The sequence below is a fragment of the Ahaetulla prasina genome, chromosome 4 (assembly GCF_028640845.1).
Source record: "Ahaetulla prasina isolate Xishuangbanna chromosome 4, ASM2864084v1, whole genome shotgun sequence".
In the NCBI taxonomy this organism is placed as follows: domain Eukaryota; kingdom Metazoa; phylum Chordata; class Lepidosauria; order Squamata; family Colubridae; genus Ahaetulla; species Ahaetulla prasina.
Window position 1 is genome coordinate 144,116,767 of NC_080542.1, and position 18,957 is coordinate 144,135,723.

General features: G+C 42.0%; 1 protein-coding gene across 2 annotated transcripts in view; it reads left to right on the plus strand.

The window, feature by feature from the left end:
- Nucleotides 1-18,957, plus strand: part of CRHR2 (corticotropin releasing hormone receptor 2) — a 168,102-nt gene that overhangs the window by 23,012 nt on the left and 126,133 nt on the right. Inside the window, exon 3 of one of the 2 annotated variants that reach the window (XM_058182354.1) lies at nt 18,701-18,820. The exons of the other annotated variant lie outside the window; for it this stretch is intronic. Within the exon in view, the coding sequence (XP_058038337.1) occupies nt 18,701-18,820 (120 nt within the window). The remainder of the gene's footprint in view (nt 1-18,700; nt 18,821-18,957) is intronic. 2 annotated transcript variants of the gene reach the window in all.

The following is an 18,957-nucleotide window of genomic DNA, read 5'->3' on the forward strand; positions in this document are numbered from 1 at the left end:
GAAGAAGGGAAGTTTTGACTGAAAGGATCCGGAAAGGCTGCTAAAAACAGAGGAGTAACTTCATTAGCTTTCAGCTGCTCAGTTCAAGAGCAATGAAGCTTCTCCATCAGCTGTGGATTTCACATTTTGTTATCACTGGTTCGCCGCGCGCACACCTTCTATGCAAGTGCTTTGCTCGCTCGCTCGCATTCCATGCATCTGCCCAGCCTCAAAAATGTGCCTAAATAGGACGGCATAATGCTGGAGTGGGGTGGGGGCACCCACAATCTCTGCTACTGGTTCACTCAAAATACCACCTCTGCTCACCATCCTGTGTGAGCTAGCAGCATGGTATTGAACTTTTTTTTAAATTTGCATTTATATCCTGCCCTTCTCCGAAGACTCAGGGCGGCTTACAATGTGTTAAGCAATAGTCTTCATCCATTTGTATATTATATACAAAGTCAACTTATTGCCCCCCAACAATCTGGGTCCTCATTTTACCTACCTTATAAAGGATGGAAGGCTGAGTCAACCTTGGGCCTGGTGGGACTTGAACTTGCAGTAATTGCAAGCAGCTGTGTTAATAACAGACTTTCTTAGTCTGTTGAGCCACCAGAGGCCCTTTAAGAACTTAAAAAGGAATGTCTGTTTAGCTCACGTTTTGGGCTCAATCGTGGTCGTAAGTTGAGGACTCCCTTGTACATAAATGTTTCAAATAAGCAAATGAAATAAATAAATTTAAAATATTATATTTAGCTTGGAAGGCAAGTAATATTAAAAGGCTAAGCTTTTGATCCAGTTCACAAAACTTTTATCAAAGTTGGTTCTCATCTCACACACTGAAACAAGCCCCTTTTTAAAAGTGGACAAAACATCCAGGTTTGTTAGCCACATACAAGCCGCTAAAACAAAAATGCTCGTTTGGAAGATTAAAAGATGGACAAGGGGAAAAAAAAAGAGGTAGCAAATCAAATAAACAGAAAATGTGCATGCATCATAGAATTAATTAGGATTAAATTTGTTGGATAAGTATTTTCAAATTTCATTAGCTACTTTTATTAATACAACCCGAAGATCTGAACAGTGTCTCGAAAATTGTAGTTCCTTGCTAAAATCCAATTAGTATCTAAAGAACAGCAACATTCTTCAGAGTATTAATCATAAAGTAAAAGATTTACAATAATTGTGCAGTAACTTTATTTATCATAAAGTAAAACAGAGAATTATAGTAATTTTTGTCTGAACAGTGAAATATCACCAAATAGAGAAAGATCTATCTTTATTTAACAGATTACTGAAAGTTAGAAAATTTAAGAGTTTGAAATATAGAATTTGGTAGAATATGGCCTATTTTCCACTTTGAGGGCCTTGGAAAAGTTATCCAAAGACCATGATCTGTCTACATCAATGTTTCTAAATCTTGGCAGCTGTGATATATGTGGACTTCAACTCCCAGAATTCCCTAGCAAAATGCTGATTAGGGAATTCTGGGAATTGTAGTCCATAAATGCTGGCTGGGGAATTCTGAGCGTTCAATGCCATACATCTTAAATTTGCCAACATGGAGCAACTACTACAAAGACTGGAATTATGTAAACTGTATTTTCATGACACTCAATCAAAGCGAAATGTGACATAGTTGTTTTTCATAGTTAGAACTTTGCAGCATCCCCATGATCACTTGTTTCTAAGAAAACCTACTAAACCTAAGAATTTAGGACTTACTACCGCTAGTCCTCAATTTACAACTGTTGGTTTAGTGACTGAAGTTACAACAACATTGAAAAAAGTGACTTATGACCATTTTTCACACTTAACAACCGTTGCAGCATCCCCAAGGTCACGTGATCACAATTCAGACCCTTGACAACTGACTCATATTTATGACGTTGAGGCTTCCCAAGGTCACGTGATCCCCTTTTGTGACCTCCTGACAAACAACACCAATGGGGAAACCAGATTCACTTAACAACTGCAGTGATTCACATAACAACTGAGGCCAGGAAAGTAGGCCAAAACTCACTTAACAAATGTCTCACTTAGAAACAGAAAGGTTGGACTCAATTGTGGTCGCAAACCTGTAATTGTAAACTCAGCCACTTATGTCTTGTAAGTTGTTCTTTGTGTCTTAGCTCAGCTTGCAAAACCAGGATTGTTAGCTTATTAAAACCATGCCTGGGACAAGCTACAGTTTAATGGAATGACTGAAACCAGCCTCGCATCCCTCAATAAACCAGCTTTAGTTCCCAAGTGCTCCAGATTAAATTGTTTGGTGTGTGTCTGTGTGTGTCTGTCTTGTCTGTCTCTCTGTCTCTCTGTCTGTCTTGGCATATTTGGGTCTTTTCCAGTGTAAAGTTGAGAGTATCTTGGCGACGTTTCGACGATGTCTCAATCATCATCTTCAGGTTGGTGCTTTCGGCTTTGTACTTGTGTGAGCAAAGCGTGGTCGGAGCTGCTGTCTCTTTATAAATACTGGTGGGGAGGTGGGGAGTGTTGCTGTAAGCGGGTTGATTGACTGTGTGGTTGCATCTTGATTGGTAGATGGAGTGGGTGTTTGCAGATTGGTCGGCTGTTTTGTAGCATCCTGTGTGGGTGTGGTCCTAGTCTTTTGCATTGTAACGACCTGTTTAATGGGCTGTGTGGAAACATCCTGAGTCCTGGGAATGTGACCTCCTGTAGTGCTAATGGGCTTCCTGGAAATGTTCTGAGTCCTGGGAATGTGACCTCCTGCGGTGCTAATGGGCTTCCTGGAAATGTCCTGCACCAGCCTGAAGATGATGAGTGAGACCTTGTCAAAACATCGCCAAGATACTCTCAACCTTCCATGGGAAAAGACCCGAATATGCCAAGACCTACATACCTATACCCGTAAAAACATACAAGAAAACACACACACACACACACACACACGTAGGTCTTGGCATTTTCCTGTCTTTTCCTGTGTAAGATTGAGAGTATCTCGTCGAAACATTTCGACGAGTGAAACGTCGCCAAGATACTCTCAACCTTACAAGGGAAAAGACCCGAATATGCCAAGACCTACATACCTATACCTGTGAAAACCTACGAAAACACACACACAGACACACACACACACACACACACATATACAGTATATGGAGGGAGTATGCGCCTATGGGCAATGTCCCTAATTTTAATGTTTACTGCATCAAAAGCAAAACTCCGCTGCAAAATTTTCAGAAACTGCAGAGGTGATTAAAATGCAAAGCGATGGATAGACAAACGAGCTTGGTGCCAGTTTAATCTACAGTACCAAAATTTTATGCACCCGTTTGAAGCAGCTTTTAATAGTCAGTCTCCGAAAAATTGTGTTGTTTTGTCCATATACTCTCTTAGTAATCCCACCGCACATTGTGTGTTTTTACAACTTTGCAGCACTCGTTTATCATTTTTCGGATGCAGTCAGATTTGTGCTTAGTTTATATTGGGCTGGGGAGCACAAAATCATGCTCATTCTCCTAATAAAATATTGCCACAGTACAGGTAGAAAACATTTTTCAGTCACTTCCTCCTTCTTGCACTGCAGGCTATAAAAACGTCTCTCTTCCAGTTTTCTTGCAGTTTAGGGATTCATCGTCAGCAATCTACATCTTGGCATTTTCTTTACAAATTCCCCAATTTTTAGGTTGTTTTTCTTTTGAACTGGTTTGCACTAGAAGCCAGTTGTTCATGTAAAAAAAAAAAGTTTGTTCAGGAGAAAATTGGATAAGATTACTATAATATAATATATATTACTCAAACTGCCCAAGGAGCTGCTGATCCAGTTCTACAGAGGAATTATTGAGTCTGTCATTTGCACCTCTATAACTGTCTGGTTCGGTTCTGCAACCCAACAAGAAAGACACAGACTTCAGAGGATAATTAGAACTGCAGAAAAAATAATTGCTACCAACCTGCCTTCCATTGAGGACCTGTATACTGCACGAATTAAGAAGAGGGCCGTGAAAATATTTGCAGATCCCTCGCATCCAGGACATAAACTGTTTCAACTCCTACCCTCAAAACGACGCTATAGAGCACTGCACACCAGAACAACTAGACACAAGAACAGTTTTTTCCCGAAGGCTATCACTCTGCTAAACAAATAATTCCCTCAACACTGTCAAACTATTTACTAAATCTGCACTACTATTAATCTTCTCATCGTTCCCATCACCCATCTCCTTCCACTTATGACTGTATGACTGTAACTTTGTTGCTTGTATCCTTACGATTTATATTGATATTGATTGTTTCCTGATTGCTTATTTGTACCCTATGACTATTATTAAGTGTTGCATCATTAAGTGTTAAATTTGTACCCTATGACCATCATTAAGTGTTGTAAGTGTTGTATCTTGATGAAGATATCTTTTCTTTTATGTACGCTGAGAAGCATATGCACCAAAGACAAATTCCTTGTGTGTCCAATCACACTTGGCCAATAAAAATTCTATTCTATTCTATTCTATAAGATTTCCCCCTTATACAAGCTGCGTAATTCCGGGACTTGAATTCCGGGACACAATTTAAAGTTGTAGAGATTGTAAATCGTTCCTCTAACCCTACACTATAATTAAGCCTTAAGTGCTTAAGTGCTATTGCTATTTGGGTGCTTGGCCACTGGTCTCTATTTAGAACAGTTGTAGCATGGGCGGGGGTCATGTGATCACCATTTGCGATGTTCCAGGCTAGCTTCCAACAAGCAAAGTCAATAGGGGAAGCCAGATTTGCTTAATGACTGCATGTTCCATTTAACAACTGCTGTGATTCACTTAAGAACCATGATAGAAAAGATCGTAAATTTGGCCAAAGCTCACTTAGCAATCCCCCTTAGTAACTCTGAAATTCTGGTCCCAAATTCTGGTCATAAATTGAGGATTACCTGTGGTGGTGAAGTCATTCTGCCTGTCTCCAGAAGGGACTGGTTGGATGATCTTTAAGTGACCCTTTTCTTTCCACTGGAAGGAGGGAGTGTCAGGAAAACCAGCTGTTACAGAGATCAATAGATCAGAAGTTAATCAAAAGATCAGTGGGTGTTCCTGGTAGGTGTGAATAGAGTTTTAACCAGTATGGCGTGTCGCTTCCAGAGCTAGCCTCACACAGCTGGATTTTTTTTCACTAGATCTTGCTCATGTTTTTAATGCGAGCACGAAGCAAAAAGAATTGCAAAATGAAAAGATAAACACGTAGACCTCCCGTGTCCATCAACACGTCCTTCTCCATAGCAAATCTAAAACTCCATTCCGGATACAGGTAAATCCTCCATTTACATCCATTTCTTTAATAGCCATCTGAAGCATCGCTTTGAGCGAAAAGGCAGCTGTATAAAATTCCTAAATAAATAAGTTTGCTAAAAAAAAAAAAATTGGCATGTAACCACTTCTGTGGGATATAAACTGCCCTTGCACTTAACAACCATCACAATATCCCTGCAGTCATGTGATCAAAAATTAGGCGTCATGTGTTTACAACATCTGTAAGCTTCCCAGAGTCACATGATCACCATTTACACTTGCAAAAAAGTTCATCAGATCAGCCATGATTCACTTAACAACTGCAATACTTAGTGATAGAAATTCCAGTTCCCTCTGTGGCCGTATGTTGAGGATTATCTGTATTTCTCTGCTGCCAGTGGCTCAGTGGCTTTAACGGAGCATGCTGGGAATTGTAGTACATTTGAAGTCCGCAGGATCGATCCTCCCCCCTTGTAAAGCATGATTTAGGGATATTGAAGGCTGTGCCTGGTGTTAATAAGAGCAAGAAAGGAAATCAAACCAGCATGTAAGAAAAGCAGGAAGCCTCCAGATTCTGCTTTTAATAAAAAGACCCCCACACACAACTGCCTAAAGTGGTTTGTGATAACCACCTAAAGTAAGATTACTTTACTATTATTATCACTTATATATATTATATATATATTATATATTATATATATATACTTATATATATATTATATATTTATTATATAAATATAAATATAGTGATCACGTCTGGTGAGAAAAGGAGGACTAGGGGGGACATGATAGCAGTCTTCCAATATTTGAGGGGCTGCCACAAAGAAGAGGCGGTCAACTTATTTTCCAAAGCACCAGAAGGCCAGACAAGAAACGATGGATGGAAAACTAATGAAGAAGTGAAGCAACCTGGAATTGAGGAGAAACTTCCTGACGGAACAATTAACCCTTGGAACTGCTTGCCTCCAGAAGTCGTAAATTCTCCAACGCTGGAAGTTTTTGAGAAGGGACTGGACAGCCACATGTCTCCAATTGTATAGGGCAGTGATGGCTAACCTTTTTGCCATCACATGCCAGGAGCGGGGGGAGGGTTGCGCGTGCCTGTACCCACACCCATAATTCTATGTGCCCTACACCCACGCGTGCATGTGTGACCCCATGCTCCCCATGCTCCTGGCACACGATGGCATGGTAGGCCTGTTTTTCGCTCTCCCCAGCCTCCAGAGCCTTTCTAGGAGTCTGGGGAGGGCAAAAATGGCCTTCCCCACCCCCTGGAGGCCCTCCAGAGGCCAGAAACTGCCAGTTTGCTGTGTCAAGTAAGACTTGAGCTGAGCTTACCGCCCACCAATAGGGCACGCGTGTCACAGGTTCGCCATCATGGGTATAGGGTCTCTTATTTGAGTCCAGAGATTGGACTAGAACAGGGTTCTCCAAACCCTGGCAAGTTCTTGGCAACTTTTAAGACTTGTGGACTTCAACTCCCAGAATTCCTCAGCCAACAAAGCTGGCTAAGGAATTCTGGGAGTTGAAGTCCACAAGTCTTAAAGTTGCCATGGTTGGACACCCCTGGACTAGAAGACTTCCAAGACCCCTTCCAGCTCTATTCTGATGATGGATCTTGATACTATCCCTCTGTTAATGCAGGACCGCAGGACTACACTGGCTTTCATGGCAGCTGCAGCGTATTACAGGCTCGTCCTTAAGTGCAGCTCTTCTTTAAACTTTTAACAAGAGGCAACAGGACTTTTTCTTTGAAGACATTTCGCTTCTTATCCAAGAAGCTCCAACTCAGAGCTGAAGAAGCTTCTTGAATGAGAAGCGAGACGTCTTCAGAAGAAAAACCAGAAAGTCCAATTGCCTCTTGAAAAAAGGACCTTTGGGACAACCGTGACCTGGTGTCGTGTCCCACTCCTCCGCTGACGGCCGGGTCAGGGAAATCCGAATCATGCGTGCCTCTGCAGCTCTGCCAAAGTCCTAGCAAAGTCCTCAAGGCAGGCAGGAGACCAGAAAGTGACTTCAGCAAGATATGTTCGATTTTGCCTGACTCAGAGAATGCCAGAAAGCAGGTCCTTTATATAGGCCATGGGGTGTGGCTCCATGACTCAGCACTTATCCAGGCCTGCCCCTCCCTTCCTTCTGATGCCGCCACCTATCAATTCTTCTGAAGTGAGGGTCACTCCAGTCGGCAGCTGTTGATAATTGACCTCCCTCAGGCTCACATGCTGTGGGGGAGGGGGAGGGGTCTAGTTGCTCCGTTTGCCTGGGCATGGAGCCAGGGCTGGGGCCGGGAGGCTTCCTCCTCCTCAGCCTTTCTGGGCATGGAGCCAGGGCTGGGGCCGGGAGGCATACTAGGACATTCCTCAGCGTTCGGAAGCAGATAAGAAGGCCCCGGCTGCGGTGAGGGCGGGCAAGACACAACACCTGGATGGTCTTGGACCCTTTACGCACGGCAGGAGAGAAAGTTGAACACCTTTCATATGCATTGTCTCCGACGTGTTTTTGCCATCACCTGGCAGCACAAAGTTCCAAATAGCGCAGTCTTGGAACATGCTGCATTTTTTCTAGCATGTGTACACTACTGAAACAGCGACGTCTACGCTGCCTTGGGCATGTCGTGAGAATGGCTGATGGTCGGATTCCGAAAGATCTCCTGTATGGAGAATAAGTGTAGGGAAAGCGCTTCAGAGGGAGACCACAGCTGCGATATAAGGATATCTGCAAGAGGGACCTAAAGGCCCTGGGAATGGACATTAACAACTGGGAAACCTTGACCTCCGATCGTTCAGTTTGGAGGCTAAAGACACAGCGTGGTCTTCTCCAATTCGAAGAGACACTTGTTCGGCAGGCTGAGGCAAAGAGGCAGTCCCGGAACCAGCGAAATCTGGGGAAGATACATTCTGTCCCCAATGTGGAAGGGATTGCCACTCTCAAATTGGCCTTTTTAGCCACACTAGATGCTGTTTTAGGATCTCTTTTCAGAGCACGATGCCGTAGTCTTTTTTTTTTTTTTATTCAAAACGTTTTACAAAAAAAAAATTTCCCCCCCCCTTTCCTCCCCAACCCCCCTCTCTTCATTAATCCCTCCCCCCTCCCCCCTGACTTCCCGGATGAAGCACAAGGTATAGATAAAAATAGAACAAACATATGCTAAGAAGATTTTCCCCCAAAACTATTATACCAATTTTCCCTCTCTAGCTCTGACTTCCTCCTAACACAACCAAAATCGTCCAAGAAAAAAAAAATTAACAATTAAGAATAACAAAATATGTAAATCAATAAAACAAATTAATCCTAAAGTATTTAAAACCAACTAAAACATAAAAATCCAATCCAATTCAAAGAATATCTCCCTTATAGCTTCTATAACCATATAATTTTCCCCCCAGGTCTTTCTTACATAAAATTATTCTATTCAAAATACAATACAACTCATTATAAAATTTCAATACCAAGAATTACAGTAGCTATTCAAATTTAGTCCATCCTCGTCAAAATCCAGTATAAATCCAAATACCTAGTCTTTTATAATAGATATAAAACATATAATCAACCCATTTCTTCCAGATCTTCCTCACTTGTCTTTCAGGGACAGTAATATTTTTGTCTGTTAATAATTCAAAGGATAGTACTTTTGTCTCTTGCTATGCCGTAGTCTTTTGAGACTGAAGGATGCCAATGCAAATGCATGTAGACAGGAGAACATTAGGAAATGCCATGTAGCCAAACTATATCTAACCAAACAGGTAGATCTGATTAATTCTTGGTCAAGAGGATATGCCATGAATTGGGAACCAAGCATGGATGGGTCTTAATCAATTCGTGAAAAAGAGGCCACCAGGAAATGCCAGCTAGACCTTAAGATAGACTGGGGCAGTTGAAGAATTTCCCAGAAGACAGCAAACAAAAACTTTGATTTTTGATACGATGAAAACTACAGGTCTATCTAGCCTTACAGTGCAGGGTAGCCCTCAGCCAGAGGTGGTATTCAGCAGGTTCTGGAGAACTGGTAGCAGAAATTTTGAGTAGTTCCGGTAAATACCACCTCTGATTGGCTCCGCCCCCATCTATTCTCAGAGTCCCAGCTGATTGGGAGGAAATGGGGATTTTGCAGTAACCTTCCCCTGCCACGCCCACCAAACCATGCCATGCCTACCAAGACATGTCATACCCACCGGCCACAGAACCGGTAGTAAAAAAATTTGAATCCCACCACTGCCCTCAACCTGGAAGACAGGTTGAGACTCTGGGTTTTGAAACCCTCTGTTTTTTTATTGTTAAGAAAAATAGCCTTTTCTTAAAAGAAAACAGGTCCTGAAAAAAAGCCTTTGAACAGATAACACTAAATGCCACTATGAGTTGCTTTTCAAAAGACCCAGAAGTTAAAGGTTTAAACTCCTTGAGACATTCCAAATATAGGTAGTCCTCGACTTATGTCCACAACTGACCCCCACATTTCTGTTGGTGTGCGAAACATTAGTTAAGTGAATTTTGCCCCATTTTACGACCTTTCTTGCCACAGTTGTTAAGTGAATCACTGCAGTTGTTAAATTAGCAACCTGGTTGTTAAGTGAATCTGGCTTCCCTATAGACTTTGCTTGTCTGAAGGTCACAAAAGGGGATCACAATGACATTGCAACGGTCATAAATATGAGTCAGTCACCAAGCGTCTTAATTTTGATCATGTGATCACAGGGATGTTGTAATTTTGTAAGTGTGAAAAATGGTTATAAGTTTTTTCAGTACAGTTAAAACTTTGAATAGTCACTAAATGAACTGTTATAAGTCAAGGACTATCTGTAAAGTGGTATTAATGCTTGAATTGATGACACAAAACTTCAGCACTCGTTCTCAGGAAGGGAAACTTAATTATCTAGAATTGATGCTTCAAGCAAAATCCTCCTCCCCTCTTTTTTTTTTTTTTTTTTGGCCTCATGAAAGCTAAGTTCAGAATATGAAGAGGGTAGTATAGATGATCTTAAAGCAACCCTTCTGCACATTGCCATCTTCCAAATGCTGGTGTGGACAGTTCAGCTTCCTGGGTGAACTTTGAAGACTTTTTAAAACACACACATATTATTAGCAATAATAAGAACTACGACGAACTAAAATAGAAACAAGAAGAAGAGGGGGAAAAAGAAAACAAGAGGAAGAGAGAAAAATAAAGGGAAAAGCTAAAAGTGCAATAAGAAAAAAAAGTAGAAGACACTAGAAAAATATATATAAAGGCTTTAAAGATAAAAAAACTGCCTTCAGATATGCTTTTTACAAGTACACTTATATTTTAACCCCTCTCTCTAAAGTTACATCATAGCTCTCTTCTTTCTACGCTCTAGCCTGTCAATCATCAAAACCATAAGTTGCCGTTGATTTTTTTTAATGCAAAAAGACCATAAGAGGTTTCCAGACCTTAATAAATGTATATTAATCCAATCGTTCTCAATCTTGGCAGCTTTAAGGCATGTGGACTTCAACTCCCAGAATTTGTTGCAAACAAGGTTAAGCTGGGGAATTCTGGGAGTTGAAGTTCAAACATCTTAAAAGTTACCAAAGTTGAAAACCATTGCTCTAATCTTACTTTTAATCTCATTAGGAGTGTAGATAGCTAGCACCCACTCCTAGAAGAATGAAATATTCTAGGAAATATTAAAAAGCAGAATATTATACCTCCCTGGATGAGAAAAGGAGAAACACGCTCTTGGAAAGCAGCCCCCACCTTTCTTAACAGCCGCAGCAAGACTAGGCCAGCCTAGCTACAAGACAAAAGACCTTCAGCTCCAGGGTGATAGGAATAGCCCTCACTCAAGATCAAAACCAGGACAAAGCCATGAAACCATAATAGGAATTGCCCAAAGCCCCTTGATTACATCACCTAGCAAGATTCAACCAAGCCTGGGACACAGACAACCTCAGCTATGACTGCATAGCCCCCTGGGAGTCTGACAACCAATAGGATACATTTCTTGCAAGGCCCAAGAGAGGGTATAAATATATCTCACTCTCTACTCCATGTGGTCAGCTTCCCAGGACTTCAAACCCATGTGGTCCTGTTCACCATTAAGCCATACTTCTTAGCAATCTCCATGTTTCCAGTGTCTTTCTCCCCACTTGGAATTGAACCCAGATGGACATTTCTTCCATCGGTGGGTATCCAATATTCTTACCATAGGTTCGCTCTGCGCGCGCACGCTTGCTTTTTTAAAATATTTTTTTATTTTTTCCTTTAAGACAAAACACATAAACATAAAAACCTTTTCAATCCAATTATTGTGGGTCAGTAGGGTGGTTACATATCTCTTGTGCACCTTCAACTTAAAAATATCCTTAATTTATTATCTAAAGTTATATTATCTCCATGTAGTATCTAGACTTTTAATTAACCAATGGCTATAGCCTTTATTTCTCTCATTCCATATGCATATCCACTAGTAATTATTTTATCTGGTAACATCATTCATTCTATCGTTCTGAACCGTTCAATTTAAAGTTTCAATTAATAATATTCTTTCTTAATCATTACTAACTTTCCCTCTAGCCATTGATAAAATATGTCCCATATCTTATAATATTGCTTTTCTTCCTGTTCTCTTATTTCAAATGTCAAATTACTTTCAGCACATTCCATTATTTTCCTAATAACTTCATTTTGCAAAGGTATTTTCTCGCTTTTCCAATTTTTATCAAACCACAATCCTGGCTGCTGTTATAATGTTCACCGTCAAATATCTCACTTCTCTACTATATATTTCTGGTATGATCCCAAGTAGAAAAACTTCTGGCTTAAAATCTGTATGTTCTTTAATCATTTTTTCCACCCATGTGTGTATTCTAGTCCAGTATCTTAGCTTCCATGCATATCCACCACATGTGGTAATATGATCCAGGTGACTGATGATATTTTCAACATTTTACGGATTTATCTTTGAACTTTCTGGCAATTCTTGTCAGGGGTAGATGCCATCTGTAAAACATCATATACAAATTCTCTTTATCAGCTGTAGACATTGTCATCTTATAGTTATGTGTCCATAATTTTTGCCATGTCTCTAAGTCAATCCCATGGCCAAAATTCTTCCTCCAAGCAATCATTGTTTCCTTAACTTGTTCTTCTTCTAGTTTAATCTCTAAAAGATATCCATACAATTTCCTAATTAAATTGTCATCAGCACCTGTTAAAATTTTATCAAAACTAGTCAAATTGCTATAGAAATCTTCTATCTTGGAATCTTTATCATATCTGGAGCATATTTGCAAGTAAGAAAACCAATTCATCTTTTATATCTTCAGTTTCTAATTCCTGCATTGTTTTAAGTTCACCCTTCTCATTTAACAGTTCTTTATATTTAACAATTTGTGCACTTTCTGTGCATGAGCCCGGTCTTTCGTGCATGCGCTTTGCTCACTTGTGTGTCTTCCATGCACGTGCCCGGCCTCGAAAACATGCCTAAATAGGACGGCATAGAGGTGGGGCAGGCGGGTGGGATCAGCCAACCCGCGATCTCCGCTACCAGTTCGCACGAACAGGTACGAACCAGCTGAATACCAGCCCTGCTTTCTTCCATCAGAGGTGATGGTGCGCCTATCTCCAAAAGGGACTGTATGCATGATCTTCAGGGGACCTCTTGCTTTCTGTTCTTCTGCTGGAAATAAAAACTGGCAAGAAAAGCAGTTGTTACAGAGATCGATAGACGAGAATTTAATCAAAAGGCCACAGAGGGGGATCGTGGCAGGTGCGATTGGAGGTTTAACCAATGTGGCTTTTGCCTTGTGGGGGGTGGGGGTGCTAGCCTCACACAGCTGGATGTTTTTCACTAGAACACGCTCATACCTCTAATGTGAGCACAAAGCAAAAAGTAAAGATGAAATTATAAAGTGAAAGGATCCTTCCACAAGAGAGGACTGAAGGATAAAGATACTGGGACATGCCTAAACTGACTTCTTTCATTAGAGAAAAGACAACATCTATGTAGAAACCTCTTACAGACTTTTTGCATGAAACAAGAAAGGACGAATCTTACGTTTTGCGGTTTTGATGACTGGACAGGATAGGCTATAGAAAGAAGAGAGTAGTGTTGTAACCTTAGATAAGAGGTACATTTATATTTACAACCATAGTAAGGAGAATCCGAAATGACTTTGTCATATTTCTCTTCTCTACTTTCTTTTGCAGCTTTGAACCTTCCTTCCTCTTCCTTTCCTCCTTTCCTTTCTTTTCTTTTGTTGGAAGAAATAGAACAAAATAGAATAACAGAGTTGGAAGGGACCTTGGAGGTCTTCTAGTCCAACCCCCTGCCCAGGCAGGAAACCCTACACCACTTCAGGCAATTGGTTATCCAGCATCTTCTTAAAAACTTCCGGTGTTAGAGCATTCACAACTTCTGAGGCAAGTTGTTCCACTGATTAATTGTTCTAACTGTCAGGAAATTTCTCCTTAGTTCTAAGTTGCTTCTCTCCTTGATTAGTTTCCACCCATTGCTTCTTGTCCTGCCTTCAGGTGCTTTGGAGAATAGTTTGACTCCCTCTTCTTTGCGGCAACCCCTGAGATATTGGAACACTGCTATCATGTCTCCCCTAGTCCTTCTTTTCATTAAACTAGACATATCCAGTTCTGCAACCGTGCTTCATATGTTTTAGCCTCCATCCCTTAATCATCTTTGTTGCTCTTCTCTGCACTCTTTCTAGAGTCTCAACATCTTTTTTACATCGTGGCGACCAAAACTGAATGCAATATTCCAGGTGTGGCCTTACCAAGGCTTTATAAAGTGGTATTAACACGTCAAATGTCCATCTGGGTTTAATTGCAAGTGTGAAGAAAGACACTGGAAACATGGAGGCTTTTTGGAAAGATGGTTTAATGGTGGACAGGACCACATAGGTTTTTTGGGTCCTGGCCAAATGAGCACATGGAAAAGAGAGAGAGAGAGAGAGATTTATACCCTCTCTTGGGCTTTGAATTTGAGCTTATCCTATTGGTTGCAGTTAGACTCCCATGGGGCCATGCAGGGTCATAGCTGAGGTTGTCTATGTCCCAGGTTTGGTTGAAACTTAGAGGGTGATGATGTAATGAAGAGACTTGTGTTTTGAAAGGGTGTTGGGCAATTCCTATTGTGTCTTAATGGCTTTGTCCAGGTTTGGATCTTGAGTGAGGGCTAATCCCATCACCCTGGAGTTGAAGGCCTTTTGTCTTGTAGATAGGCTGTCCCAGTCTTTCTGGGGCTATTAACAAAGGTTGCTTTCCAAGAACATGTTTCTCCTTTACGGAAATATAATATTCTGCCTTTTATAATATTTCTCAAAATATTTTATTCTTCTAGGAGAGGGGTGGGTGCTAATCTTCTACACTTTCTCCAAGGATTCTTCCAACTCTAATATTCTGTTATATGACCTTCTGTTTATTTTTAATCTTTCATTTTTAAAAAAATAAATAAAACTATTTTAAAAAGAAAAGGCAAACTCCTTTGGCCAAATGCACTATGCTACCCAAAAAAGGTAAATATTATATTGCAGACTTGAACGCATCCCTTTAAAAAATAAAACTCAACAGAAACCATAAATCAGGTCTTTGTTCTCCTCCAATGGATGCTACCTCGTCATCCAGCAACCTGCCATGTTTCAGTTTCCTGCTCGGAACAGGTGGGCGATTGGAATGGATGACCTCAAGGGCGCCTTTCAATTCGACAATACTTTGATTCAGGGGTGAAATCCAGACGGTTCTCCAGAACCGGTAGTGGAAATTTTGAGCAGTTCAGAGAACCAGCAAATACCACCTCTGGCTGGTCCCAGAGTGGGTTGGGAATGGGGATTTTGCAGTATCTTTCCCCTGGAGTGGGTTGGGAATGGGGATTTTGCAGTATCCTTCCCCTGTCACACCCACCAAACCACACCACACCCACCAAGCCACGCCCACAGAACCGGCAGTAAAAAAAATTGTATTTCGCCACTGCTTTGATTCTAACTCTTTCCTCCATAGTAAGGCTGATAATAACACACTGATCCAGTACATCCTCTCCGCTCAGCCTGAATATTCCCTACCAAGCAGAAACAAACATGTGTTTCTCCAGGCAAGCCTCATTAGAGCAGCAATGTCTTCCTGACCTCTGGCACTTCTAGCCTTGCCTTTCAAGTGCCCTTTGCGCCTTCTTTCGCAAGTTCATCCCGTCCCCCCATTTTTGCTTGCAATTTATTTTGTTCTCCGGTCACAGCCTCTTTCCGATATTGCAAAGATATCCAGTACTTGAGCAATTTCAGAGGAGAAATGGCAGGTAATAGAGGACATTAAGGTGACTCAGATTTTTTTGCCTGCAGCCGTGAGACTCAGCCTAATTGTTACCTGGTTAGAGAACCCCAAATGTTTTACGAGCCGTAAAGCACCCTTGTGAAGCCATAGTGACTCCGAACAGTCATTAAATGTTCGGTCGTAAATCGAGGACTATGTGGATTGAAATCAGAAGGCTTCTGTTGGTTTTGTCCTTTTCTTCTTCCAACACTTCTCCCCAATATGCTAATACTTCTTTTACTGTCCTGAATTGTTGAGTGTGCAACAAAATGCAACCAGATAGAGAAAAACAATGCATGGATTTTATTGAGAAGAATATTTGTAGAAAAGGATCTATGACCAAGAACTAAACCGTCCCTCCACCCCTCCGGTCTCCTGGCCCCTTCTTCCCTGCTTTTTAGCTTTCTTGCTGCAGTTGCACTGCAAAAAACCCAGAGGGCAGAAATTTCCAGTTTCTAAAAATTCCACTTCCAACTTGTGTCTTGAATCCAAGAGAACTTAAGAGAAAAACAAACTTAGAAAGGACCTTGCCTTCCTTCCCATTCCCCTGTTCAAGCAGGAAACTCTGCCTATACTATCCCAGTTCAAATGGCTAACCTTAAAAACCTCCAGTGTTGGTGCATTCACAATTTCTGCAGGCAAGTTGTTCCACTTATTGATTGTTCTAACTGTCAGGAAATTCCTCCTTAATTCTAGGTTGCTTCTCTCCTTGATGCGTTTCCATCCATTCCTTCTTGTCCTGCCTTCAAGTGCTTTGGAGAATAGCTTGACTCCCTCTTCTCTATGACAGCCCCTCAAATATTGGAAGACTGCTATCATGTCATCCCTACTTCTCTATTTCTTTAAGCTAAATATACCCAATTCCAGCAACCGTTCTTCATATGTTTTAGTCTCCAGTCCCCTGATAATCTTCGTTGTTCCTCTCTGCACTCTTTCTGTCTAGAGCCTTAACATCGTTTTTATATTATGGCGACCAAAACTTAAATTTAAGTTTTAAAATTTAATAAAAGAGTCATTTTTAAAAAAGGAAACAAATTCAGCACTGAGGAAATTAACTCTCTAAGGCAGGGGTCTCCAACCTTGGTCACTTTAAGACTTGTGGACTTTGGAGACCCCGTCTCTAAGGCAAGGTGGGCACTTCACACCAAGACCTAGCTTGAAAAAATCGATGGATCCAAAACAAATTATTAAAATGCCTGCCGTTCCTTTTCAATAAAAATGTAATTACCTTAAAAAAAATCTGTATCATTTTAGAAGGGTGGCCAATCTTTTCCAAGATCAAAACTAAGGAATAGGACAGGTTGGGAGGCCCCAAAGCTTTAGGTTAGCGGGGAATTTTTAAAATGAGATGGGGGGCAAACACATTTAATAAAAAGTAAATTGTTGGAAAAACTTAAATGGACACCTGTGGCCTTGAAGCTCAGGCTATCCACCAGGCTAACAACTTTGAGGATAAATGTCCATTCTTGGGGCAGCTACCGTAGATCAGTGTCTCGGCAACTTTAAAATGGACTTCAACTCCCAGAATTCCCCAGCCGGCTTGCTTGAATTTCAGTTCCCAAAATTTCTCCACCACCACACCTGATCTTCAACTCCCAGAATCTTCCAGGCAACATACCTAAATTTCAGCTTCCCAGAATTTCCCAGCCAGCATGCATAGACACGAACTCCCAGAATTCCCCAGGAAACATATGTGGACTTCAACTCCCAGAATTCAAAGTTGTTCACACTGAGAAATACTGAGCTGGAGTCTTTCTCCTTGTGCATCGTTTCCTCTTGATGTTTAGTGCAACAAAACACCAGTCCTTCTCTTTCCCCTATGGCAACCTTGTGAGGTAGGCTAGGTCGAGCTTCAGAGGCAAAGGGGAGTCTCTTCCACCACTGGATCAACATGACCTGTGACTCTTCAACCTCAGTTTCCCCAAAGTAGAACAGAACAGAATAGAATATAGCAGAATAGAACAGACTTGTAGAAGTAGAAGGAACAGAGAATAGAATAGAATAGAATAGAATAGAATAGAATAGAATAGAATAGAATAGAATAGAATAGAATAGAATAGAGGGATGGGATGGGATGGGATGGGATGGGATGGGATGGGATGGGATAGAAAGAATGGAATGGAATGGAATAGAATAGAATAGAATAGAATAGAATAGAATAGAATAGAATAGATTTCTTTATTGGCCAAGTGTGGATTGGACACACAAGGAATTTATCCTGGTGTAGGACAAATTCATTCCTGCATCATGGAGCATGTGCAGAAAACCTTCCTTCCTCCAGATTCATTCCCTGGCCCTTCCCTCCCCCAAGCTGGCCCAGCTGCCTAAAAAAGGAAGACTCCCTTCCCTTTCCTTTCCATCTCCCTCTCAGCCAGATTCCTCCACACCAACCCCCTTTGCTTTCAAGACCCCTGCTAGAAAAAGGAACCATCAAAGCAGTGGGAATGCTGAGTGTAACACACACACACACACACACACACACACACACACACGTGGGACTCGCCCCTTCTTCCCCACCAAAGGGGGAGAAGTAGATTAGCCCTCTCAGCCAATTGGCAGCTTCTGGGGCTGCTGAAGACAGGGGGAGCGGGGGGGGGGGAAGAGGGAGGTGAGGCTCTGCGGGTGGGGCCGAAAGCCCCTTACTGGGAGTTCCTGCCATGTTATTGGTCCCCCTCCTGCTGGTTTAAGAAGGAGCAAGGAAGCCTCCCCACCAACCAACCCGCCCGCCCGCCCTCTAAGACTCAGAAGCGCTGGGGGAGGGGGGGAAGAGAGGGAGGGAGAAAGAGAGAGTGAGAGAGATGCACCCCCCAGAAACCCAGAGAAGCAGCTCGGCATAATTAATACCGAACCTATAAAGGCGGGAGGAGAGAAGCAGGACCAACACCTGGAGAAAGTCAGGATTCTTGCCAAGACTCGCCATGAATAAAACCACCATTCTCCACTTTTTCATTGAGGATTGGGATGCTAACTGCAGCCTCTTGGATGCCCTGCAGGAGAGCTTTGAGGGTAGGGTAGGGTAGGAAGAGGAGGCAAGGGGACAGGGGAGGGGAGGTGGCGGTGTGGAGAATTTCACTTTGCATGGCTTCGGCTTTGCACGCCCCGCGAGCTGGAATGAATTTATTTCCTTTCTCTCTTTTCTTCTTCTTCTTCTTCTTCTTCCCTTTCCTTCGCTTCTCCTCCTCCTCCTCCTCCTTACGGGGCCGTTAAGGTCCTTCCTGCCGAGCCACCATGGACCAGATTGGGACTTGCTGGCCACGGAGCAGCGCCGGGGATCTGGTGGAGAGACCTTGCCCCGAGTTTGTCAACGGAGTCAAGTACAACACTACTCGTGAGTAGACGGAGACCCTCCCTAAATGTTCTCCCCTCATTTGAAGTCTTGGCTTCATCTCTGGTTTGGATCTATGGAGGGAGCTGAGCCCCAACAGCTGCATCTCCCCACCCAAGTTATATTTCCTATATGGGTCT